This window comes from Martes martes, assembly GCF_963455335.1.
Source record: "Martes martes genome assembly, chromosome: 13".
Taxonomy (NCBI): Eukaryota; Metazoa; Chordata; class Mammalia; order Carnivora; family Mustelidae; genus Martes; species Martes martes.
In genome coordinates this window covers 84,504,939-84,529,927 of record NC_137901.1, presented here as the reverse complement: position 1 = coordinate 84,529,927, position 24,989 = coordinate 84,504,939, and the positions used below count along the sequence as shown (strand labels likewise).

The 24,989-nt window shown below is 47.4% G+C and overlaps 1 protein-coding gene across 1 annotated transcript in view; it reads left to right on the top strand.

Moving 5' to 3' along the window:
- The window catches only part of CUX2 (cut like homeobox 2), a 225,430-nt gene that overhangs the window by 110,700 nt on the left and 89,741 nt on the right, over nucleotides 1-24,989 (top strand). Inside the window, exons 2-3 of the mRNA XM_080821204.1 lie at nucleotides 14,574-14,684; nucleotides 18,347-18,394. Of these exons, the coding sequence (XP_080677330.1) occupies nucleotides 18,359-18,394 (36 nt within the window). The 5' untranslated portion in view covers nucleotides 14,574-14,684; nucleotides 18,347-18,358. The remainder of the gene's footprint in view (nucleotides 1-14,573; nucleotides 14,685-18,346; nucleotides 18,395-24,989) is intronic.

Below are 24,989 nucleotides of genomic sequence, written 5' to 3'. Positions count from 1 at the left end.
ATCTGTGTTATAATCATTGGAAGCACAAGGAAGCTCAGCGAGACAAATGCTCATTCAAGAAATGTCTAGGGGAAGGGCACCTGGGTGGCTCAGTTGGTTAAACATCCAGACTCTTGGTTTCAGCTCAAGTCACACAGGTCACGGTCTCGGGGTGGTGAGATCAAGCCTGGCATTGGGCTCTGTGCTCAGAGTGGAGTCTGTTTAGGATTCTTTCCCTCTTCCCCTCCCTCCCCCTTTGCCTCTCCCCTGCTCATGCTGGTGCGTGCTCTCTCTCTCTCTCTCTCCCCCAAGTAAAATAAATAAAATCTTTTTTAAAAAGAAAGAAAGGGAAGGAGGGGGAAGGAAGGAAGGAAGGGAGGTAGGTAGGTAGGTAGGTCAGTCGGTCGGTCTAGGGGCACAAGGGAGGAAGGGAGGAAGGTCGGTCAGTCTAGGGGCACCTGGCTGGCTCAGTCAGTGGAGCATGCATGCAACTCTTGGTCTTGGGGTTGTGGGTTTGAGCACCACATTGGGTGTAGAGATTTCTTAAAAATAAAACCTTTTAAAAAAAAAGAAAGAAATGTCCATTAAGCTTTGCCGTATGCCAGGCACAGACCTAGGTGCCAGGAATACAGAGAAGTCAGACCTAGTGCCTGCCCTCCTGAAGCTTTTAGTCTGGGAGAGAAGGCTGAGGATGAAATACACAGATAAGCTTATCCTTGCGAAAAATGATGAATACTGTGTGGTAAAGGAGCAAGGAAGGGGTGGATCCACTTTAAAATTTGGGGGATTAGGGACAGGGAGGATCCCACTGACAAGATACAGGAGTTGGGGGAAGGGGAAGGGGAAGGGATTGCAGATAAAGGGAACAGGCTTTTGCAAGTGCTTGAGGTGAGGGAGAGGCTGGTGCATTGGAAAACTCAAAGTGCCTAGAGTTGGGGAGAGATGCTTCTGCGCACACACACACAAAGCCAGAGCCTTGAGCACTGGCTGGATCCTGTTGGCCCCAATGAGGAGAGTCTGGATTCTAATCTAAGCCCATCACAAATAAATTATGGAACAGTTTCAAGCCTGGGAAAGACAAGAACTGATTCACGTTTTGAACAGCTCAGTGCAGCTGCTATATGGAAATGGGACTGTAGCAGGTAAGGGTGAGAGCAGGCAGAGAAGGAAGGAGGCCCCAGAAATAGTCCAGGCGAGGGATGGTGGCAGCTTGGACGAAGGCGGCAGTGGGGGGCGGTTATTATTTCTGGACAAGTTAGAGATATTTAAGATACTTGGCTGGGATTCATTCAGTATTTTTATTATCCTCATGCTACAGGTGGGGAAACTGAGGTTCAGAGAGGGGCAGTGACTTGCCGAGGTCAGAGCTAGCAAGTGCAGCAGGCAAGATTCAAACCCAGGGCTGCATTGATACCTCAAGCCCAGTGCTCTACCCTGCTCCTTGGTACTTACTTGTAGGTAGCTCGGCTTGATGTCCATCCCCCATCCCTCCAGCTCAAATGTTGCTCACAAAGCAGCAGCATCCGCGTTTTACAGATCAGGAGGTTGAGGCTCAGGCATTATGAGGCTTTCCCAGCTAAAGACAGCAGAATCAGGATTCAAACCCAGCCTACGTCTAAGTCTTCACCTAGGCCCAGTGCTCAGAAAATGTGTGTCCTGTGTGCTGGACCTCTCTAGGCTCTAGAAAAAGAAAACAGACAAGATGAGCAGGAAGAAGGGAAGGGATGTCCACAGTCCCTAGTCTAGGTCAGGCCATTCTGTCATTCTTGAGTTTCCTCTTTGTCAGTGAATACAGTAAAAACCCAATTCTGTATAGACTGTGTGTCTGCTGGTAGGAAGATATTCTGTTATGCCTCAAAGTATGGAGATAAAAGTCTTCTCAGGTATGGGGAGGGAACATTGGAGAGCAGGGCCTTAGCAGCATCATTATTTTGGAAAATGGCTTTTGTGGTTTAGGGAGAGAGCAAGACACCCCATCTTGCAGTGAGGGTCTGAGTTTCGTCTTGGAACGTTCCCCATCAGATCAGTGCCTGCCTCGTGTGGGCATCCCTGTCCATCACTTTACTTAGAGCACCAGAAAGGCAGTTGAGGGCTCCTGGTCAGTTTCAGGTAATTAAAATCAACTTGATGGGAATTTCACACTAATGTTGTTAATAAACATTTTCATAAAATATAGGTAGGTAAAAAGATGTTGATTCCCCCAAAAAGTTGTTTTTTCTCTTCCAACCCCTTTTGTTCTTTCCATTTTGGAAGTGGAAGAATTGTATATTAGTACCCAATAAGGCTTGGTGTTGACATAAGACTGGAACCCTAAACAGGAAATAGTCAATTAGATTGTTTATTGAGGTGTCAGGGAGGTCTCAGACAGGAGATTTAGTTGCGGGGTCATCTGAATAGCCAAAGGGTGCAAGGACCGTCAGGTGACCCTGCCTAGGCAGCCCCCCCTTCAATCAGGACCGCCTTCCTGGAGGTGGCATCTCAAGTAAATAAATATTTTGCAATCGCAAAAAGAATAGCCATGGGATATGGAATGTAGCCAAATTAGGGCAGGCCTTCAGGGATGTCCCTGGGAGTCAGTTACACCCGCAGAATGGAGGGGTGCAGCATTTACTTTGAACTCTGGCTCCCTCTTCCCACATAACACCCCTACAAAATATTTTTCTCTGAAAATGTTTCCATCTTCACACTTTCAAAACTAGACTCCACCAGACACTTATTAACACTAATTCCTCCCATTTGTTTAGGAAGAAATTGCATCTATAAATTTCTTCAGATCCTCCCAGTAAGCCCTCGAGATATGTTGCCTTTATTTAACCAATGAAACAGTGGGGCAGTGGGAGGTCTGGCACTTGCCAAAGTCAACAGCAAATTAAGGGACGAGCCAGTGTAGGGCCTGAGTATCCCTGGTGTGAATCGCTGCCCCCATATGAGGGCCCTCTCCCTCTGTCTTCCCTTCAACCTCACAGTTGCTAAGTGGCATCAGTTCTGTTCCAGTAAGTCCTGACAACTCATCCCCTCTTTCTCCTACCTGCTGCCCCCACTCACCCTCACCTACCTGGCAGGTGGCAGGAGTTGGTGTGGCTACTCTCCCAGCCTCCAGGCTCATTCTCCTGCCAGTGTGGCTTCCAGAGTTGCCTGAAGCAAGTGCCCTTCTCTGCTTGAGCAGTTTTCTCTGGCTCCCAGTTGCTTTCACCTTAATCTCATGGCTTTCTGACCCTAATCCCCATGAGTCTCTAACATGCTTCCAAGTGGTCAGCTGCTCCCCAGCACAGCCTGGGTTTTCCGTCCTCCACACACCGGCCCATGCATCTTCCTCCTCAGGTGCCTTCCCCCAGATGCCAGTACCCATATAGTTAACCATGGCTTTCTCCCTGCATGCGTCCCTTAGGATGCCTGTGCTCTTGTGTGCCTGTCGTCTTCTGCCACTGAGCTACTCCAGGCTCCAAAAACCCCACCCAGCACACAGTAGGCTCTCCATAAATGCTTTGTTCTTTACCTGGATTGTATACCTGTCATCATCTTCGCCCTGTACATCAGTGAATTTTTTCCAGAGCTTTCTGAGGTTCCCACAGACCTTCTTACAACCAGTACACCCCTACTTCAAAAGAGGCTGCCCAGAAATTTGAATAAGACGTTGAAAACGGCACAAACTTCAGAGGTGGTGCCCTGGTTTGGAGAAGACCGTTTCAGGTTCAAGGCCCAGCATTGCTTTTGCCTGACTGTGAGGAGTGACATCATCTCTTTAAGACTAGTTTTCCCTAGCTGCAGGAGAGGAGATGAACCAAGACAAGAAAAGTGACACCGTATGTAAGCGCTTAGTTCCTGTGATGTGATGAATCACCACCACTGTGGCCCCAGCAAGTGCGCAGCACATAGTAGGAGCTCAATAAGTGCTTGAGTAAATGAATGCGTGAATGAATGAATGAATGAATGATTATTTGATGTGATTCCCCCTCCTTAACGGAGCAGCTGCCCGACCAACTCACCCAGCCGGACCAGATGTGTTAGCCGTAAGAGAGGGGCACTAGGGGTCCCTGACTCCTCACCTGACACCCGCCAGAGTGAGGACTACTTTATTTTCCTGGCACCGTGAGGTTTTACATTCTGAGAACTCCAGAATATAAAGCAGCAATCAAGGGCAGGAGGAAGTGATCGGATGTGGCTCCCGGCTCGTGGCGAGATAATTAGGTGTTTGATTGGCATCCTCTCTTAAGGACAGCCACCTCCAGGTCCTGCCTGCTGCAAGAGCCGGCGTGCTTTCCTACCTGATGTTTAGGGATATGGTAGGGCCCTGAAGGTGGGGCAAGGCACTGAGTGGGGGGCAACTACAGGGGGAAGGGAGTTGAGGCCCAGGGTTGACCAGCCTGTCTTTCATTCATTTATTTATACATTCATTTATTCAGTACGTATTGAGCACCAAATATGAGCCGAGCATTAGACATACTTAAGTGATCCAAACAGATCAAGTTCTTGTCCTTCTGGAGCTGACATTGGAGGGGCGTAGGCAGTGGAAATAAACAGTCAACAAACAAGAGAAGTAACTACATACATGTGTCTGTAGCAAGTGGCATGAAGAAAAGTAAGCACAGTGAGAGACAGGTAAAGTAGGAAGGAGGTGCTTGCTATTTTGAATAGGATGGTGAGACAGGCCTCTGTGAGAAGGTGATGTAAGAGCCCAGACCAGAGGAGGCAAAGGGAAGATTCATGCGGAATTCTGAAGAAACAGCATTTGGGGCAGAAGGAACAGTAAGTGCAAAGACCCTGTGGAACGTGCTTGATGAGTTCATGTGGCTGGAGGAGTGTGAGCAAAGCAGAAGTAGCAGGAAGTGGGGCTAGAGATGAATCACATGGAACCGTGATGTTTTGGTGGGTACTTTGGTCTTGGCTCCCAGTCGGTGCGAGCCATGGAAGAGTTTTGAGCAGAGGAGGGATAGGATGTGACAGGTTTAACAGCATCCTTATGGCTGCTGGATGGGGAAGGTACTGGCAGCAGCAGGGAGCCCAGTGTGGAAGCTCCTGTGGTCACCCAGGCAGGCGATGACAGTGGCCTGGCCTAGGGCGGCCAGGTAGACAGGATGAGATATGGTTAGATCAGACTGGTAGGATTTGCTGATAAAAACAATGTCCCCACCACAGCCCTGGGCCTCAGCCCGATACCAGGATATAGAAAGTTGCTACACTCTTGGGGCCTTTAGGTTGGCATTGGCTCCAATCCAAGCAACACCTGAGGCCCCTGAGCACCCAGCCCTTCCAGGCACTTCCTGCAGCCTGGATCCCCTGCCAGCCACAAGTCTCTCATCCTGCCTGTGCCACCAAGAAGGATTGGATGCCATGAGTCCATTTAACAGTGGTGAACCCTAGAGGCAGAGAGGCCAGGGGGTCTGCCTGAGCTCACAGAGCCAGTAAGCAAGAATGTCTGAATTTAAACCCACTCTGTCTGCCAAATGTCAGTTCTTGGGCTGCCTCCAATGAGAAGCAAATTGCCACCCGGATTTTCTGGAAGCCAGACCCATGAGGGCTGCTAGGAGGGCATGATGGACTAGAGTTGTAATTATCTGTGTTCTCTTTGTGACCCATCACCCCATAAGGGCAGGACCTGGGTCTGGCTTGTTCCAGGCAACATTGTAGGTGCTTAAAAGGTGAGTAAATGAGTATAAATGGACGGACGGACAAACAGAGGGATAGAGGCCCAGCCATGCTCCTGGTCTTCAGGCCACGTGGGTGCTTGTGGAGGACAGGTCAGGGCAAGTTTGCCCCGTCAGTATCTGGAGGAAAGAATCCAGAAAGACACAAGTTCAAGTCCCCATGATTCCACTTCCCAGCCACGTGACCTTGGATGAGCGGCTTTGTCTCTCTGCAGGTTCTCTGTGTAAAATGGCACCTGCATCACAGACCATTCGTTTGCTCCCCCAGCAGATGTTTCTAGAGAATCCACTGTGTGCCAAGCACTGTTGGGAGAATTAAATGAACTTTTGTGTGCCAGTTAGCATGGACTTAGTATCTCTATAGTAAGCCCTCTATGGGGCAGTTATTATATTATTGTTATCACTGCACTGGGAGTTTGCTAAGAAGTGTTGGCAGTCTCACCCACACACCCAGGCCTCGAGGTTTGGCCACATTCCCCATAATGGGCTCTTTGACCCGAATGTGAACTGTCTGTCACCCCTAGCCCAGCTGATGGAATGCAGTAAAGCTAGCTTGGCAGGGAACTGCTTCTCTTAGGCACCACCCCTTGCCCCAGCCTTGGATAATTGGCCCGATACATCTTGGCATCTGAAATTTACATACGGTGCAGGGAGTGATGGATGGCTCTGGTAACTGGGCTGTCTCTCAGCTGCGGCTCAGTTATCCATCTCGGCAGGCTGCGGAGCCATCCGTCTTGTCTCCTTGTTCATGGCAGGCCGGCATGTGTCCTCCAACCTGGGTCATCCTGCAGCCTCCTCCCGGCCCTGGCCTCGGAGGCCCTTCTGCAGGCATCACTCCCACCATGCCCCACAGCATCCCCTGAAACCCTTCTACTTAGTGTTTGGCTGAGACTCTGATGGTCAAGCCCTATGGACCGGAGATGCGGAATGAGACATTTGGTATGCACAGAGAGGGTCTCACTTTGCTTCTGCCACAAAGGACTTATCATGCTTATATCTGCTAACAGTCATTCATTCACAAATGTTTATTGAGTGCCTACTATGCACTCGGCACTAAGCTAGAACCCCTGGCTATAGCTATGAATGAGAGAGGTACAGTCCCCACCCTAAGGGACTGAAATTCCATTGGAGAGTGTAAACACTGAAGATCCTAGACAGTATGCCCATCACTTTACCTACTTGCAATCTGGTTCTCAAGGGATCTTTATAATAACCTATGGGCACAAATTTTTACCTCCATTTTACAGACACAGAAACGAACATTGAGTCATTTGTCCAAGGTCACACTGCTAGTGAAGTGTCAAAGCCAAAATTTGGATACAGGTCTGTGGGCTCTAAATTATATCATTGTTTCCCAGACAGACAAGGCTCTTTCAGAGCTTCTAACACATAGCATTCATTCATTCATTCATTCATCCATTCATTCTTTCATTCATTCATTGGACCAACAATCATTTCTAGAGTGCATACTGTGTATCGGCAACTGTTCTAGGCAGTGAGTATATAGTAAGGTAAAAAGGACCAAAATCTGTCTTGTTCTTGTGGAGTTTTCATTGTCTCAAATAAGATAAGTGAAATACACAGTGTGTTTGGTAGTGATACATGTTAAGGAGAATAAAACCAAATACAGGAACAGGGAGACCAGTTAAGGGTTATTGCAATAATCCCATTCCCTCTGCCTGGGATGCTTACCTTCTGTCTGACACACACATCCTTGTGGACCCAGGTTAGATACTCCCATCTTGGTGACCCTTTCCCCCCAGTCACAGTAAATTACCCTGCTGTCTGTTCCCATTATATTTCTTCACACTTTTTTTTATTTTATTTTATTTTTTTATTTATTTGACAGAGAGAGAACACAAGTAGGCAGAGAGGCAGGCAGAGAGAGAGAGAGGAGGAAATAGGCTCCCTGCCTAGCAGAGAGCCCGATGCGGGACTTGATCCCAGGACCCCGAGATCATGACCTGAGCTGAAGGCAGAGGCTTAACCCACTGAGCCACCCAGGCGCCCCTTTCTTCACACTTTTATACTGTATTTAGGCACACAGTGTTGGACTCAACCTGTCTTCTCCACTGCACTATGAACTTTTCAAGGACAGGGACCATGTTGGCTGGTTTCTGTATACACCTGTACCCGGCACAGAATTGTGGCTCAGTAATTAGTTGGAGGGATGATTGGATGGGGGTGAGTGGATGGATGGATGATTAATTAGATGGATTATGGATGGATGAGTGGATAAATGGATGGGTGATTGGACAGGTGTGGGATAAAGGGCTTCCATCCTAGGTAACACCTTACTGAGCACTGGCAGCCCTTGCCCAAGTTGGGCACCACACAGTGATTCATTAAAAGGGGTAGGTAAAACTCTACCTCTCCCTTGCCCCACCAGTTTCCATAACCCCTCAGAGGCAAGATAGAAGATATATTAGGGTTTCATTCTTCCAAGCATGCTCTGGAGATCATGTCTTCACATGTTGGCCTTTGTCCCCTTCTACCAGAATTATTTTATGCCCTAGCTTGTCTACCTTGGTTTCTGAGCTCTTAGAGAATACAGGCTGTATCTGATTCATTATGGCCCTCCCCCTTATCTAACGCCTAGCACACTGGAGACCATGGATGGATGGACAGACAGGTGAATAGATGCATGAGGGTCCATCATCTCTGGCTGGATCTCCCTACAGTAAAGAGAAAGCAGAGTTCCATGTGTGTGTTTGGGGGAGTTGGTGACTGCTCATCCTGGTTTTCCAGGCCTGGCCTAGAATCTCAACCATCACTCTGGCCACATATCCTTATAGGAGGTAATGTACATACAGTACTTAGTACGCTCCATAAATATTAGCATAAATGTACTAATAGGAACTCAGAAATGTTAGCTATGAGCTCTTATTTTCTATAGGGAACTTCTTTCTGTGTAAGATTTCATTTGAAGACAAGGTTCTAGGGCTTTAAAAAATAAAATCTGATGTTTTATCATATATTTTCCAAATAGGGCAAATAAATATTTGAAAGGACTAGCAGGAACACAAAAGAGATGCCTGGACTTGGAAGGGAGAGTTTGTGCAGCCTTCCTGGAAGAGGGGATATTTAAATTGAGACAAAAGGATGAATAAGATCACTCACAAAGAAAGAATGAAATCATCCAGGCTGAGGGAATGAAGTCTGTGGAGCCATGCAGTTGGGAGACCCTGCTGCATTTGGATTCCTGCAAAGAATTCAGTCTGGCTGGAAAGGAGAGGAGGAGAGGGGAAGATGGGAGGAGCTGACAGGGACCCAGTGATACCTGAGGTCCTCACTTCCTTAAGCCCGATCCCAAACAATAACTGCATTCTTTTTAGAAAGTGTCTTCTTAGAGTTGGTTTTGGGGGGACATGTCTGAATCCCCCCAAAATGCAGTTGTCTTTGGAGCTGATTGTCTTTGAAGCTGACACATTGTATGTGCTGTCCCCCCAGGACATATGATGGGGGAACTGACATACATATACATAACTTGGGTTGTGTCTTAATGTGTTTCTCCTGTGAGAACATAGTATCTAGCCGGAAGTTTTGTATGTAGTCGACACTTTAGGATCACGTGTTGAATTTCAAAAGCAACTCTTGTAAGATTCCCCTTGCCTCCTGCTTGGGAGGCACAGTTTAGCTCAGAATGTTCCACCTGCCTCCCTGGGGATAACTCACAGTATTCCTTCCCCACCTAAGACCCACCCTTCTCCCTGAGCAAATCCAATCTGTTAAACAGCTGTGTGACTTGAGCAGGTAGTCTAGGCTGTCTGTGTTCTCAGTTTCCTCATCTTTAAAATGGCAGAATCAGATTCAGGTAATTTTGAAGTGTGGGACATAAACTGCCTGCTGGACATGAGATGATTGTAATCAGTCAGTAGACCAGGCTTTAGAGGGATCTACTCATGTCAGCAGGAATATGTATTCCTTCTCAGTGCTCTTCCATTCCTTCTAACAAGAAGAAAGTCTGTCTGGTGCTACACTACCTTTAACATCTCTCTAGCATTTGGTAACTAACCTCCTTTTATAACAAAGACACATAGCAGTGCTTTGTTTTGTTGGTAGTTTATTTCAATGGCTGCCATCTGTTTATGACCTGGGATTCTCTAGTGATTAAAAAAAAAAAGTGTCCTTTTCAAATGTACTTACTTAGGTCAAAAAGAAGAGGGGAGGTTTATTATGAAGGTCAAGAACAGGCAAACTTAATCTACGATGCTAGGGTCAGAATAATGGCTACCTTTAGGATGTATTCACAAGGAGGCACAAGGGAGCCCTCTAAGATGTTAGGAACATGAACATTCTATATCTTGATCTGGGCAATGGTTGCACAAGGGTGTAAAAATTCAGTCTTAAAATTGAGCTTAAAGCTATACATGTCTTTTTTTTTTTTTTTTTTAAAGATTTATTTATTTATTTATTTGTCAGAGAGAGCGAGAGTGAGCACAGGCAGACAGAGTGAGAAGCAGGCTCCCTGCCGAGCAAGGAGCCGGATGTGGGACTCGATCCCAGGACGCTGGAATCATGACCTGAGCCGAAGGCAGCTGCTTAACCAACTGAGCCACCCAGGCGTCCCAAGCTATACATGTCTTAAAAAGAAAGAAATAGGAGTCAATTTGAAGATAAATATTAAACAGTAATTCATGTAGTATATTAATATGGCAAAATGCATGCCAGAGGGGTGTGTGTGGTTGAAGTTTGAACAATGATGGACTGGGCGACCCGAGTTTCCTTCTGGTTCATACGTTCCGAGACTCTGAGTGCTTTGGAGGTCTAAGTCTCAAGGTTGCCCAGCGCACTGATGGCAGATCCTCTCAGAGCTCGGGGCACTTGCTGGGCCGTGGGCACTTACGGTGGGGAAGCAGCAGGACTGTAGAGCCCATCTTCCCACAGGAGAGCCCTTCCATCCCACCCCAGCTTCTTCCTGCTGCTCCTGGTCCTGGGTGCAGCTCAATCCCAGCTTCCTTTTTCTCTGTGCATTGGCCCGAGCCTCAGCTGCATCCATCATCTGCTTCAAGCTCATTAAAATTATTTCTTTTTAGTTGCAAATGGGCTGTTTATGATGATCATTATTTGAATGGTCTGCGCTGGGCTCCGGGCTGTCTGTCTGCTGCTGATGGCAGGTTAATCAGATGAGTCTCCTCCCGGCCTGGGCCTGGTCCAAAGTCTGGGGCTGTGTTAATCATGGCTCCCCTAGGGCTGGGGGCTGAGGGCCAGGGTGGGAGAGGAACGGAGTTCTGCTTGATCATCAAAGGAGGGCCTTGCTAGTGGTGTATGTGTGTAGTGGCTCAGACATTCATTTCTAAAACTCTGCTTCTAAAACTCAGCTTCAGACTGGTACTGGTTTATGTTTATGAGAGTTTTTTCCATTCCTTCAAAATAAATACAGTGCTGGGAGCTTTTTTATTTTAAGTGTTTTTATTTTTTTATTTTTTATTTTCTGTTTTTCTTTTTAAGATTGTATTTATTAATTTGACAGAGAGGGAGACAATGAGAAAGGGAACACAAGCAGGGGGAGTGGGAGAGGGAGAAGCAGGCCTCCCGGTGAGCAGGGAGCCCAATGCGGGGCTCGATCCCAGGACCCTGGGGAAATGACCTGAGCCAAAGGCAGATGCTTAAAAATTAAGCCACCCAGGCACCCTATATTTTATTTTCTTAAGTAGGCCCTTCACCCAGCGTTCAGTTCCACAACCCTGAGATCAAGACCTGAGCTGAGATCGAGTCAGACACCCAACTGACTGAGCCACCCAGGCACCCCGGGCATATTTATTTTAAAAGACTCTCATTGATTCTGTTGTTGGCCCTTTGCTTTGTTAGTGTTCAAATGCCCTATCTTTTAGGATGAGTGGGAGTGGTTTTTAATGTTTTTCTTTGATGCAGTAAAACTTGGCTATACTCTGTTGATCTTCCTTTTTTTTCTTTGGTAATATTTTTATGGACCTGTGAAACCCAGAACTCTTAGAATCACTGATCTAGTGATGAGACCTGAGATGTTTTCTGAACTTTCAGTTTATCCAAATAACAGAATAATATCAGCCAACATTTATTGAACACTTGGTCCTGTGCTTGATGGTTTATACAATTATAGCATTTAAAACAAACTCCCTGAATATCCCCCAGCTAGTGGAAAAGTAGAGCAGAAGTCCTACGAAGAGCCAGGCATTATAATTTTGCCTTTATTACCCACCAACGGGATAATCCACACCTGCATTATTAGAATTGACTGTAGCTTATTTCTTAGTTGCTTTGTGAATCCCAAACGGACACATTGACGTGCTTATTACATGAGATGAGGTATGTAAGGAGCTTAGCATGGTACCCGATACATATAAGCACCCAATGAATGATAATTATGATTATTATTTACTATTACTTTTATTGATGATGTTGTTTTTAGTGAGCTGACCATAGAAATGTGGCAAGAATTTAGGGTTGAAGGATGAGCATTAGAAGTAGGCAAAGTTGAGAAGAACATAGACATCTCTGGCTCAATGGGAAAGACACCATGAGCTGGGCTTAAGTAGGCTTGGGGCTGGGGGTCTGCCAACATTCCCCAGCCTGGTGTTGCCTCTGCTGTGGCTTCAGTGTGGATGCAGCAGACAGATTTATACCCACCAGCATCCTGGGAGGTTCTGGTGAAGGGATTCAGTCACACAGCGTAATTGTCTGGTACAACACTTCAAGTCATTGGACTTACCCTGCTGTGAAACTTCCTCTCAGGGCCTGGGTTTGCTGTTTTAACTGAGGAGTCCAAGTCCAACACCAACCAGGTATATCGTTTGCTGTAGTATGGGGAAGGACAGTGTCCCAGAGATTAGAACATAATGTCAGAAACATGACAATCCAAAACCACATCATGTTCACCCAAGTCCCAGTTCTTGTTCTGCAGCAACGTAAAAATCACATCTTTGTCTCCAAGACAGATGAGAAAAACTAAGGGAACCTGTGAGCATTTTATCACAACTCACATTGACCATGACACTCTAGTTCCTTCTCTCCTGCCAAGTGAGGTTCTGTCGACCTGGCTGTACCACCTGGTTGAATTTTATCTACCTTTGATCAGTCCTTTTGCTGCAGACCTCTCCCTAGTCACTCAATATTTTGGTTGTGGTCGATTGTAGTGTCTTTATTGGAAACTGTGATTATTTTTAAATGATAAATCTAAAGTGGCCTTTTTTCTTCTATCACTTTGGTGGACTATCAGAAACTGTTTCTGTCCCTCCTCTCTAATGATACCTTCTTCTTCACCCAGCTTAAAATTCCATTGAGCATTTGTACCGGCAGCGCCTGCACCTTCAAGTTGGTGTGTCTAGTGCTGTGGCATAGAATTGACTTCAGCACCTTGGAGAGTACCACACCTCTGAAGCCCCTGCCTACTCTATTTTAATCGCTACTTTCATGACTTGGCCTTCTCTCTTCTAGTCCCATGGTTCTCCAAGAGGTTAGACATTTCTCCAGAAATAGAAATTCCCTTGCCAGTTTCTCCCTAAGGCACCCTAGACAGAGACACTTCTACTGGGCTTGGGGTAGGCTCTCCAGCCTCTGATGGGTATGAGGTTTATGGTGCTATGGTGAACTGCTATAGAGCAGATTTACCGACTCAGACATGATATAAGACAATTACCATGCATTTCGTCTCTTACAGGGAAAAGGATTTGCAGCGGGTTAATAGTACTTTTATTTCATTATCTAATGGTAAAAGTGTTTCATTGTGTGTGCAAGATGAATGCGTATTAGCGATGACAAATGGGGTCTTTCAACACGGTGCCGGGCCTCATCATACATATGTTAGATTAAAGAGTTCACCCTAGAAATACACTCTTGCATCTGCGTGTGTGTTTTTAATAAATCTGATTGCAGAAATTTATTGCATCACCGGATTTAGGAAATTATGGGACTTGATTGCTGCAAATATAATCGGGTGATATATACAGAAATGCTCCTCGAGTTATGGTCCAGAAAAAAAGCCCATCTCGGGATGGTGCAAGAAAGCAGCAGACCACATAAACAGAGCATTTCTTGAATTATGCAAATGAAACCCATGACAACTCATGGTGAATTGTACTCCCCTTGTGAGACTGCCACCATTAAAGCGAAGAAAGCCAAGAGAGGGGTGATCAAATATACATGTACAACCAGCAGACGCTGTCTGTGATGTGTGTGAGCTGGAGCGGCCCCCCCTTCCATCCCTCATTCTTTTTTTCCCCCCTCAACGGTACGTCCTGTAAAAACCTGGTCTGGCGCCTTCATTGCACATAAGCAGGCAAGGCACCTTCCAATCCATTTCTTCTGAATCCAGGAGTCTTCAGTGAAATATTTCTTATACTTGAAATGAACCTTAAATGATTTACTGCAGGATACACAAAAGGTCAGCTTGCTTCTTATTGGCACCTTCATTTTTCCAAAATCTACTGAAATTAAAAAGCCATCTATATCTTAAAAGGCGTATTTATGAACCCTTAAGTGTAAGTAAGTCATAGTTGGAACAGTTCCCACCTCTGATATATGAAAGCTGTCGACAGCACTTTCTTACACTATAATATGCCCATACAATATGCCGCACTTTACTATTTTGACACGGTTTGGAGATGTTTTCTACAGTTACTGACAAGCTTATGCCATCACTCCTTTGGAAATTTAAGAGGTGGGGCAGAGGGGTGGGGGAGAGAGTAAAAAAAAAAAAAAAAAAAACTCCACCCAACTTTATGGGAGATTATTGATCTTCCGATGAGCAAAAAAAGCTGTCCTGGATTTTTTTCAGTTGCATCCCGTTTTGTAAATTATTCATTTGTGCCAGGAGTCAATATCCTGTCTTTTCTCAGCTTTGTAAGTTAAGAAAACTTGTTCAGAATGCTGTTTTGTACAATGATTAAAAAGGAAAAGGAGGGGAAAAAATCTTTCTCTTTTCTCTCTCTCTCTTTCTCTCTCCCTTTTTTTTTTTTTTTATTGTTTCAGAAGGAGCTTAATTCCGTCGCTTCCGAGCTGTCTGCACGGCAGGAGGAGAGTGAACATTCTCATAAACATTTAATTGAACTCCGCCGGGAATTTAAGAAAAATGTACCTGAGGTACAGTATATTTGCTGTTATAGAATTAACTCAGTAGGAATGCAGATTTTTCTCTGTTCAAACTGTATTTTGGAAACTGTAGACATAAGTGACTAACAAGAAAAGAAGCTAATTAGCCACAAAGAGACATTACAGCCCCCAATCTTTGGGTGTTTCTTGGTATAGTGGCGCTCAGTGGTGCTATCTAAAGTGAGGGCAGGACGCTTCTCCTTTGAAGTCATTGTTTCTGCAGGCTCCCTAAAACATCCACTGCCCCCCGATATTCATCTCTAGTCAAATGCTTGGCCTTGACAGCAAAGACAGTTTGTCTAGGGTTCGTGATCTTATTTTGCTTTTGCATTGGTGTCGGGGAAGGACAGCTCTAGGCTTCTCCACCCTCTCTGGGCCTTCCCTCAGTCTCCTCTAAATCACCTCCCGCTGCCATAAAGAGGCCTCCTTCTTCCCCTTCACTTCTTGCTTTGCAGCTCCAGCCACCAGCTCTGACTTTCCCAGCTGCCATGAGGGTGGTCCAGATAATGACCAGACCTGTCCCCTCACCCCCATAGCATAAGGGCCTCCCAAGGGAAGAGACTAGAATGGGCATGTTTTTGGTCTTTACAGGAGTGAATGTGTTAATTCCTTTACTTTCTCTATCAGGTCCCCTGTTGCTGCTCAGATCTAAAAAAAAAAAAAGGATGAAATAAACACAAAGGAATAATAAAGCCTTCTGATTCCATGTAATATTATCAAGGATGTGACTTATCAGAGCCACTGGGTAACAGAGACCCTGACTGCCCCCAAAACCAACTGTGCTTCTCTGTGGTCAGCAGAGGTTAATAGTTGACCTCTCTGTCCTAACCTACTCAGGAGACCCGGATCTTGGAGGAGGGTAGGGCAGCATCTGGCATTCTGGAAGTATCAGATGTTAATATTCCACTCTGCCTGTTAGAATCACCCAGGGGTCCTGCTGCCATCTTCCTGATAAAGGAGGAGGCCATGGAAAGATGGAGAAGAGGCAGGCCAACCCAGGTATTGGGCTACATGAGCACAGAGGGGTCAAATCTTCTAGCTGTGAAATTCTCCTCACAAGTCGTAAGTATCTTCGGTGCTTCAAGGCAAGAGAGGGAAGCGGACTATAGCTAGAACTTGCCCATGGAGCAAGTATGGAAGGAATCTTAGGTTTGCGAGGTGAGGGAGGATGCACCTGGAGAAGGAGCAAGAGTCTCGGGTCCAAGTGTCTCCCATGTCACGCCTTCAAGAAGGCCAATTCAAGTCCTGGGCTTGACTCTCCGAGCTAAGAAGGCATAGGTGATGGTGAGCACCCTTTGCTTCCTTCTTGGAACAGAGAACAATTTCGTATTTAAGCTGAAAGAGGGTACCAGAAGCTTGGCCTCTGACTCTCCATTCTGTGGGATGCACAGATGAAGCAGCCCTAGATCTTCCCAGACCTACGTGCCCTCGCTCTGGTCAGCACAGACCCTCCATTTCATCCTCCTCCCCCAGGCCACACGGGAGCCCCCAGGTGATGAGGGAAATCCAGGCCAGGTTTTAAGCCTCTGAGTTCAGCTTACATAATTTTAATACTGCATAATTATGCAATTATGTAATTAGGAGGAATAAGTTTCCATTCCTATTATAGTCGCGCCTCTGAAAATTCTCTTTTTTGGAACTAGTCTCTCCTGATTGGGAGAGTCATGCCAAGGCTTTATTTAAGAACATCATCTGGCTGGTGCCCAACTCACCTCCTGCTGGTGCCTATGCTCAGCTTCCCCCTCAGGGGTGAAGCATACAGGACAGGGGGCTTCTAGAAATGGTCAGCATTGGCCCAAAGTCCTGCCAACCCACCCCCCACCCCCACCCCAGGCCCTCAGATTTGGATTCCCTTGAGTGTGGCATTGTACAGATAGCTTATTCGGGTTGTCTGTTGCTTATTCGGGTTGTCTGTTGACCTGCATCCAAATTCCAGCTGAGCCACTCCCTCACTGGCGGACTTGAGCAAGCCAGCCTATCTCAGGACCTTGGTCTCCCCTTCCGGAAAATCAGGGGACGAGAGAGATGATTTCTGAGGCCCCTTCCAGCTGTAACATTCCCTGAACTTGGTCCAGAGGTTTAACCTGCTGATATGTTTTATTTGGTCTGTAAAGTCATTCGGGTTTTACAATAAGTTACCAACATTTGGCATCTCAGTAGATTTCACCCAAAACCCCAGATTTCCAGTATCTTTTGAGACTCTTTGGTGGATCTGGTCACACAGAGGCTCGATGCCCACATGGTGGTCACCAGCTAGAGCTGAGCAGCTGCTACCTCCATTACACAGTGCTTGGGGCTCTCCCGATCCTTGCCTCCCAGCCTGCCTCCTTCATGTCCATTCCCTGCACCCCGGCCTCTGTGGGGATTTGAGCTCACAGCCTGGGACCTGGGTTTTCATGCATTTCCTTTTCCATGGCTCAGCCCATGCACCCGTAGCTCCTTGTGATCAAATCCACTAGATTCTCCCTATGTCCCCCCTGAAGATCCCAAACATACCATCAGTATATCACCAGGTCCAAGGAGCCCTGGGGGACACTAATCAGTGAGGAGGGGTACCCAGGACCCAGAGGCGGGAACAGAAACACAACCTTATCTTGTAATTAAGGGATTTATTCTTTACCTGAACATATGTATTCTTGTGCCCACGTCTTCCTTCCCTGCTTCTCTCTACTGTCCCCTCTCCCCACGCTCTGGAGCCCCCCTCAACTCCTCCTTCCGCAGGGGTGTCTTGTGGGACGTGACTGACAGCAATCATGGAGTCACCAGTGGGTCTCAGGAAACTGAAGCATTTAGGGTTGGAATCTTGGTGACACTAGGTTCTAAAAGGCCTCCCTCTTGCGTGCTGGGGAGAACTCACAGGAGCCAACTAGGGGAGCCCTTGGGGCTGAGAACCTCATGGTCACTTGTGAAAGGCAAGAAGTTAGGGTCCAGAAACAGAGACTCCCTTCTGAAGACAGCCCACTACCACAGAGTTCATCAAACATTTACAGAGCTCCTCCTCTGAGCTGGGCACCAGGGGGGGTGCCAGAAACCGCACGTTCTGGAGAGGAAAGAGAGACAAGTACAGAAGTGATGTTGCTAAAATGCAAAATGGAGTCTTTGCCAGAGAAGGGCAGTTGTGTGGGGAAGCAGACAGAGATGGCCACCTGAAGGAGACAGCCCTGAGCAAATGTTTGAAGGACAGAAGGTTTTTATGAAGGGACTTTGGTGACATGCTGCTGGGTGTGGAGAGTCGAGCCCACCTCTTCAGTAAGTGTCCCTCGCACAAGGCACCACTAGTCCCGTGAGCGCTTTGCATAAAAAAACATTCCCTGGTCAGATCTGTTTGGGAAGCGTTCCTTCCTCCCCTCCTCTCCCGGAAGTTCCCAATGTGCATTATACTAAAGGCTCCAAAAAGTCCTGCAGGGAAGAAACTTGATGTTGGACTTTATTTCCTAGGCTGATTTGGCTTGGCACCCTATGTGTGTGTACACGTGCGTGTGTCTGTGTGTAGGTGTATATATGAGAAACCCTGAGGAAATCCCATGGAGCACACATCCCACGGGATACCTTTGGGCAATGCTGGCCTGGGGGACAACAGTGCATTGCAAGCAGGGGCCACGGGGGTATCCCACCTGGCACTGTGGTGAACTCTTCGCTGATCTCTTTTTCAGGAAATCAGAGAGATGGTGGCTCCTGTATTAAAAAGCTTCCAAGCTGAGGTAAGACCCAAGGCCCATGGCATGCCACAGACACATTCCCTGCTTCCCTTTCCTGTCCCCCCTGGAGTTGCCAGAGGAAGCCAGCACCTCCGGAAGCTTGGGAGAAACCTGCCCATCCCCATTGCAAACTCCACCCCATTCTTTCCAGATCAGCCAGTGGTGACATGATGAGCACAGGTTCTCTGTTCTATTGGTTGGGATTCTGTGTCTGATCCCAAGAAATCTCCCTCTCCCTAGACTTTGTCCAGCCTTACAGCAGCTCTGCTATATACAGTTTCTGTGACCTTGAACAAACCACCTCACCTTCCAGGCTTGGTTTCCCATTTTTAAAATCAAGAAGTTTGAAGTCAGTGACTTTTGCTGTCCCCTGGCATTCTGCTTGGCTTTGATTCTCTAAAGTGGTCTTGCAGAGAAGTCCCAAGTAGTCGCCAGCCCACCCTGAAATCCTCTCTACTGACCCATCATCTGAGTATAAAACCAACCCTATTGACTTCTCTCCTGACAACACATCGGTCCCTATTTCCTTCGGCAGCAGCTGGGCTGTCTTCAGCCAGTTATTTCTCTGGCCTTCCTGGAGCTCTGTCATGGGGCTGAACCGCCCCCACTCCTCTTGGCTTGACTTTGCGGCCAGGATTCTGAAAACGTCCGCTTGTCCTGCTGGCAAGGGAGGCAGGCGGGGAAGAGAATGGAGTTACACCGAGGCAGCATAGTGGAAGGGGAAGCCATTTGTCAAATGTTCCATCTTCAGGGGGGCTCTTCTCAGTCTCCCTGGATTCAGGCAGGACCTGGGAAGGATTGGCCCTACTCCGAGCTCTCCAGTGGAGATGCATTTTAAGTCTGTCGTCCGCCAAGCGCCACATTACTTTAAATCTGTCTCTTTGGAACCGCGTAAGCGCATAAGGCAATATTAAAGTAAACAATAACTAGATTTACACAAATGTCGCTGATTTCCATATTTTTCATCCCTTCATTTTATTACTCAGTTGACTGATGTGCTTATTTATTTATAGGGCCATCCAGTATTGATTCATTTGGTTGTGAGGTGCCTGATCTGAAAGGGGACGGCGGTGGGCTGGGGCGGGGGCTGGGGGAACATACCAGAAAGACCAATATTGTTGGGAATTTGTTGTCATGGCTTTGTGTTTTTAAAAAAGGAGGTTCCCATCTGCCAGGCCCTGGTCCCATGAGGGGCTCTCAGTACACAAGCCCTCTCAGGCAGCTGATCCCTCCGGCCAGCCCAGAGATAGGCACTGAGCGTCACTTTCTCAGCTGTGCCCTTGCTTCGGCTGGTATGGACAGAGCTTCTCTTAGCCACTTAAAGCCTCAGTTTCCCTATCTGTTCATGGGAATAAAGACACTCCCGGTCTTTTTGTGTTGTTTAAGGACTGAGAAATAATGTAATGCCTGGCACACAGAGAGCTGCCAGGCAATAAAGAGCAGACCCCGGAGCCAACCTTGGTTTGAACCCTGCCTCTGCCGGTTCCTCACTGTTTGACCTTAGACAAGTTCCTTAGCCTCTCTGTGCCTTTGTCTCCTTATCTGTAAAACTGGGTAATAATTCTATGTCCTTCATAGGGTCATGACTGAGGAAGAACAAAGTTAATATCCATGGAGTGCTTAGAACATTGCTTTATTTTAGTGGTCCTGGTTATTTTATTATTCCTGTTATCCATCACCTCCAGTGCCTCTGCTAGTCTTGGGCTGGAATCTACCTCTTTCCTGAATATGTGTTCAAGGCTTTTCTCCAAAAGAGGGGGCTTGCTATCCCTGAAGGAAACAGCCGTGACTTACATCATCTTTTCAATAGGAGAAAGAGTTCGGTGTTTACGTTTGGATGATGATCCAGAGAATACCCCAGTGCAACGTGGCAGAAAGCACGTGCAAATCAGACTGAGACAGGCCCAGCCTGAATCTCAGTCCTGCTGCTTCCCTGGCTGTGTGTCTGGGGAGAGGTTCCTTAACCTCTCTGAGCTTCAGCTATTCTCCTCTGACAAATGAAGTTAGCAGTAAGGATTCAAAGAACTAAGGGTAGAGGCCGTTGAAACAGTGTCTGGCACACAGCTGGTATTCAGTAACTCACTGAGAGAAAGTTTTAGTGGGTCTGAAAGGGAAGACAAAGCTGAATTCTCATTTCCAAATCTATGTGGCATGTTGGATTCACACTGTTTTAATAGCTGAGGATCTCCAAAGAACTTCGTTAATTTTCTTAAGAGGGCTTTCCATCGTCCCTTTAATGTACCAAAAAGACTACATTTGTCTGGAGTTTTATTCCTGAAACCCCTGCTTTCCTGATGATCTATTGACTAATCCGTCACAGCCGCCAGGTCCCTCCCCGTGCCTCAGGGGAGAAACGCCGCCAAAGAAAGGTGTTAATAAAAAGCATCTTCTTCGTCCAGAACAAACTGCTCACGCACAAGCCGTTTATAATCCAAATTTGATTTTCATTTTAATTTTTTTAATGAGGGTTCATCCTTTATGCTGCTTCCCTCTCTCAATCCACCAGGCTCCAGGCTCAGAGCTGAGGATTCCCAAGTGGGCATTAATCACCTCCCAGGAATATTCCCTGAGGCAAACACCGTCTCAAGTCACATAAAGTAGCCCATAAAACGCCAGGGCTGAATATCGTACCCGTCATTCCTTCTTCCCCAGTGTGGGCCTCTTGTTGAAATATAACGTGTTCAAGTTCATTCCTTAATTTCACTTCACCAGCCGTGGTGTATAAAGAATCTGGGCATCCTCTTTATCTTTTCATTCTGTATATGTGTGGCCTTTTTTTCTTTTTCGTGTGTATGTGTGTGCATGTGTGTGTGTGTATCGCGCGCTCACGCTGGTGGGAGGGGTGCGGAGAGGAAGTGAATTTGCCCTGCTGTGAATCAAGGAAGGTTTTTCTCTCCGCCTTGATTGCTTAAAGGACAGTCTTGATTCCCCCTGTTCAGGGAAACAAAGACAGCTAGAGAAGGTGGCTTAATGGAGACAGCTTGAAATGGCCAAAGTTTGAATATCCTTGCGCGCAGAGAAAAGAGCAAGACGAAAGCCCCGCTAATTACAAAAGTTGCTTTATGAAAGATAATTCAAAGCAATAATTTAGCAAACATAATCAAGTCGCACAGATGGGGTTGTTGATGGATGGATTGCAACATGCAATTAGCAGCTCTCGCAGTTACATATCATTAACCCTCCGAGCACAAAAATTATTTTCTCATTATTAGTTGAAAAGGTAAAATTAAGCTGACTAGACAGTAAAGGAACAAACTACAATTAATTACCTTCATTTATTACAGTCATTATTTTAAACTTATTTTTACTTGGAGAGCGAGATGAAAACATCTAAATTAAAAGTTTTGTTATGCTAAACCAGAGGTGAAACTTTTCTAAAGAGTGTGTGTGCTGGCCCAGCCAGGAAGACAGCAGGGCCACTGCAAGATTTTTTTTTTCTCTCTGCTTCCTTCTTCTTCCACCAGGAAGGGGATGTGGCCTGTGAGATAGAAAACCCTTTGGCAGAGTCAGAGCAGACACATTAACCAGGGCCTGATGGAAACACTGCCGTTTGAGACCCACCAGGGCTGCTGCCTCCTCTGACCCCTCAGGGTCTGACACCCAGGGTCTGAGTCCCACCCAAACACTGACAAACTTATGTGACTTTGACAAGTGCCTTCATGTCTCTGAGCCACTCTTTCCTCGTGACAGCTCCTAGGATTGCGTGAGGTTCAGTGAGATCCTCTGTCAGGTGGCTGGCGAGTCATTGGTTCTCATCATGGGGGGGTGTGTTTGGTGGCATGGAGCCAAGATATTCTCTCTCTGTCTTCTCAGGACCCAAGGGAGTTTGTGCAGCATGACCACCCTCTCAGAGCTTAGACATGAGACTGAGGTACCACCTATAAGAGACATACTCATCATCTGTTGAATCCCTGCAATCACTTATTCACTCAACAAACCTTTACGTAATCCCTGCTGCATACCAGGTGGTGTTCTAGGTGCTGGACACAGTGAAGGTCATGACCTGGCAGTCAGTCAGATGCTTCTTGATGTGGGGGAGGGCAAGTATTTGTGTCAGTCCCAGAAGGGCCACCTTTCTTTTTTCTTTTTTTTTTTTTTAAGATTTTTATTTATTTATTTGACAGACAGAGACCACAAGTAGACAAAGGCAGGCAGAGAGAGAGAGGAGGAAGCAGGCTCCCCACTGAGTGGAGAGCCCGGCGTGGGGCTCGATCCCAGGACCTTCGATCCTTCACCTCATGACCTGAGGTGAAGGCAGAGGCTTTAACCCACTGAGAGGGGCCACCTTTCTACTGGGCGCCTCACAGGTCCACTTAACGGATACTCCTGGAACATTTACTGTGTGCCAGGCTGCAAGCGAAAGCTGTGGAAGGTCCAGAGATGGTGAGACACCATCGCTGCCCTTAAGGAATGTCACTAGGGGTTCATTCAGTCCCTGTGATCGAAATAATGCCCAGTCATGTCAAAAGCTCATGGGAGGCCTCTTGATTTCCTCCCAGAGCTTCTGCTTCTTTGCTGAACCTCACACACTGCCTCCCAGGCCCTGCATAACTGCGTTCTGTCTGGCATTCCCCTACAAGAGATGCAGCTTGTGTTTCCATTCTTCGAATCTGGGCCTGATGGAGGTGACCCTCTGCCAGTAGGAGGTGGAGGCCTTCAGCGGACTAGCAGTGCTGTCTCTTGCCTCTTCCAGCCCCACCTGTATGGACGGGCCCTCGGGGATGAGACTCCATATGCAGGAGAGGAGCGGGGAGCACCAGGGCCCCAGCACCAGTCAAGGAGCCATGTTGGCCATCCAGCCCAGTCGAGCCATCAGGCGATGCAGCTGTAGCAGCCACCTGGCTGTGACCACCTGAGAGATGACAAGAGAACTGCCCAGCTGAGCCCCATCAACCCATAAAAGCATGAGAGATAATAAGAAGTAATTGCTCTGGGCCACTCCATTTGGGGGCGGCTGGTTACACAGCAGTAGATCACCAGAAGAGCCAGGATTCTCGCAGAGCGCCAAATTCTTTCCCCTCTTTCCCCTGATGCTCAGCTCTCTTCTGCTTCTCTCCTCTCCCCCCGTCTCTTCCTCCTCCTCCTCCTCCCTCTTCTCCTCCCCTCCCTCAGCCTTTCAGCAGATTTCGGCCTTCTCAAAACATTTCCCCCAGCACCAGGTTCTTCGGCGTCCATCTCTGGAGAGCACAGCCTCCCCACCCCCCGCCCCTCCAATTCCAGAGGGAGAGGGCCGGTTGCTCGCAGAGCGAAGTGCCTGATGTTGCCCTGCAGACACCCAGGTGGGGAGTGTCAACAGTTTGGAAGATCTTGTCTCTTCTCCTTTGTGTTTCTTCTGATGGGATTGAGGTACAACTCTGAGACAAACTCCAGTGGCTAAAGGAGTCTAGAGCAGACCCAGTGGAAGGTCTGTGTATGGAGGAGCAGAGAGGTAGTGTTGAAATAGAGATTTGCAAGAAAGCAAAAGATGGAGTCTCCCTGCCTCCCCTGCAGCTCATGTAGGTGGCCAAGCAGAGCACTGTGACCTCCAGCCTGACGGCTCTGCCTCTGTGGATGTTTGTTGGGTGAGTGGACAATTTAGTCGATCAAGGAGCAAGTAAATATGTTTAACTGCAGTCCGGTCAGATGTCCTCTACTGTGTCATCTCTGAAGTGGGATAGGGACGCTTGTCCCCCGATTCACATGGGATCAGGGGTGCCACAATGGTCAGAGGTATAGGATATTATGACCTGCTGTAATTCAAAGCCTTCCAGAACCTTCTCGGCAGGCCTCACCAAGGCCAAAGTTGCCAACACTGTCTACCCTGAGTCCCTCCCATTTTGAGATGGGCAGACAGCTGGAAATTCCTTCTTTTGCCCACATCGGCTTGCCAGGATCTTGAGGTTGATCAGACCTGGGCCACGATGCCCATGGTGTCACCTCCCAATTTGGGTGACACTAAAGCCTCATTGTCCACTGTTATCATTTAGCAAGCAGCCAGCCTTGGCACTAAAGGTGGGCCTTGCGTTTGTTAGACAAGTCTCTCCACATGACTTTCCTTGCACATCTACTATATGCTGCACACTTTCTAATGGTTATGTCATGTGGTTTCCGTAATATCTCTATCAGGGAAAGGTTCTGTGATTACTGCCTTTTACGTGTGAGGAAACCAAGGGCTCACAGAGGAGGTGGCCAGTACCCATCCAGTGTCTCGGTCTGCACCCAAGACAGGAGGGAAGCAAGGGGGCATGGATTCAGGCCCCGGAGGTGGTGTAGGAAAGTCCTTAGGGCAGAAACCCCAGGTCATTGGGTCCCACCACTGATTGGCCCCTATCTGCCTCTCCCCTCAGCAAGCAGACAGCCTGACTTGTTCCTGCCTCAGAGTGTTTGTATTTGCTGTTCTCTTTGCCTGATTCACTCCTTTCAAGTGTCAGATCCTCTGGGAATAAGGAAGCCCTCCCTAACCAACTCGCCACCCCCGCCACCTTTCACAGCACAGCCCTTACACTTACCCAGCCGGACATTTCCAGGTGCCGGATCATTCAGGCCTTGGGGCTGCTTCCAGAGCTTCGGCTCTGACTTAGAATTGGGTGGGAGCCATAGGAGACTTTAGAGCAGACCA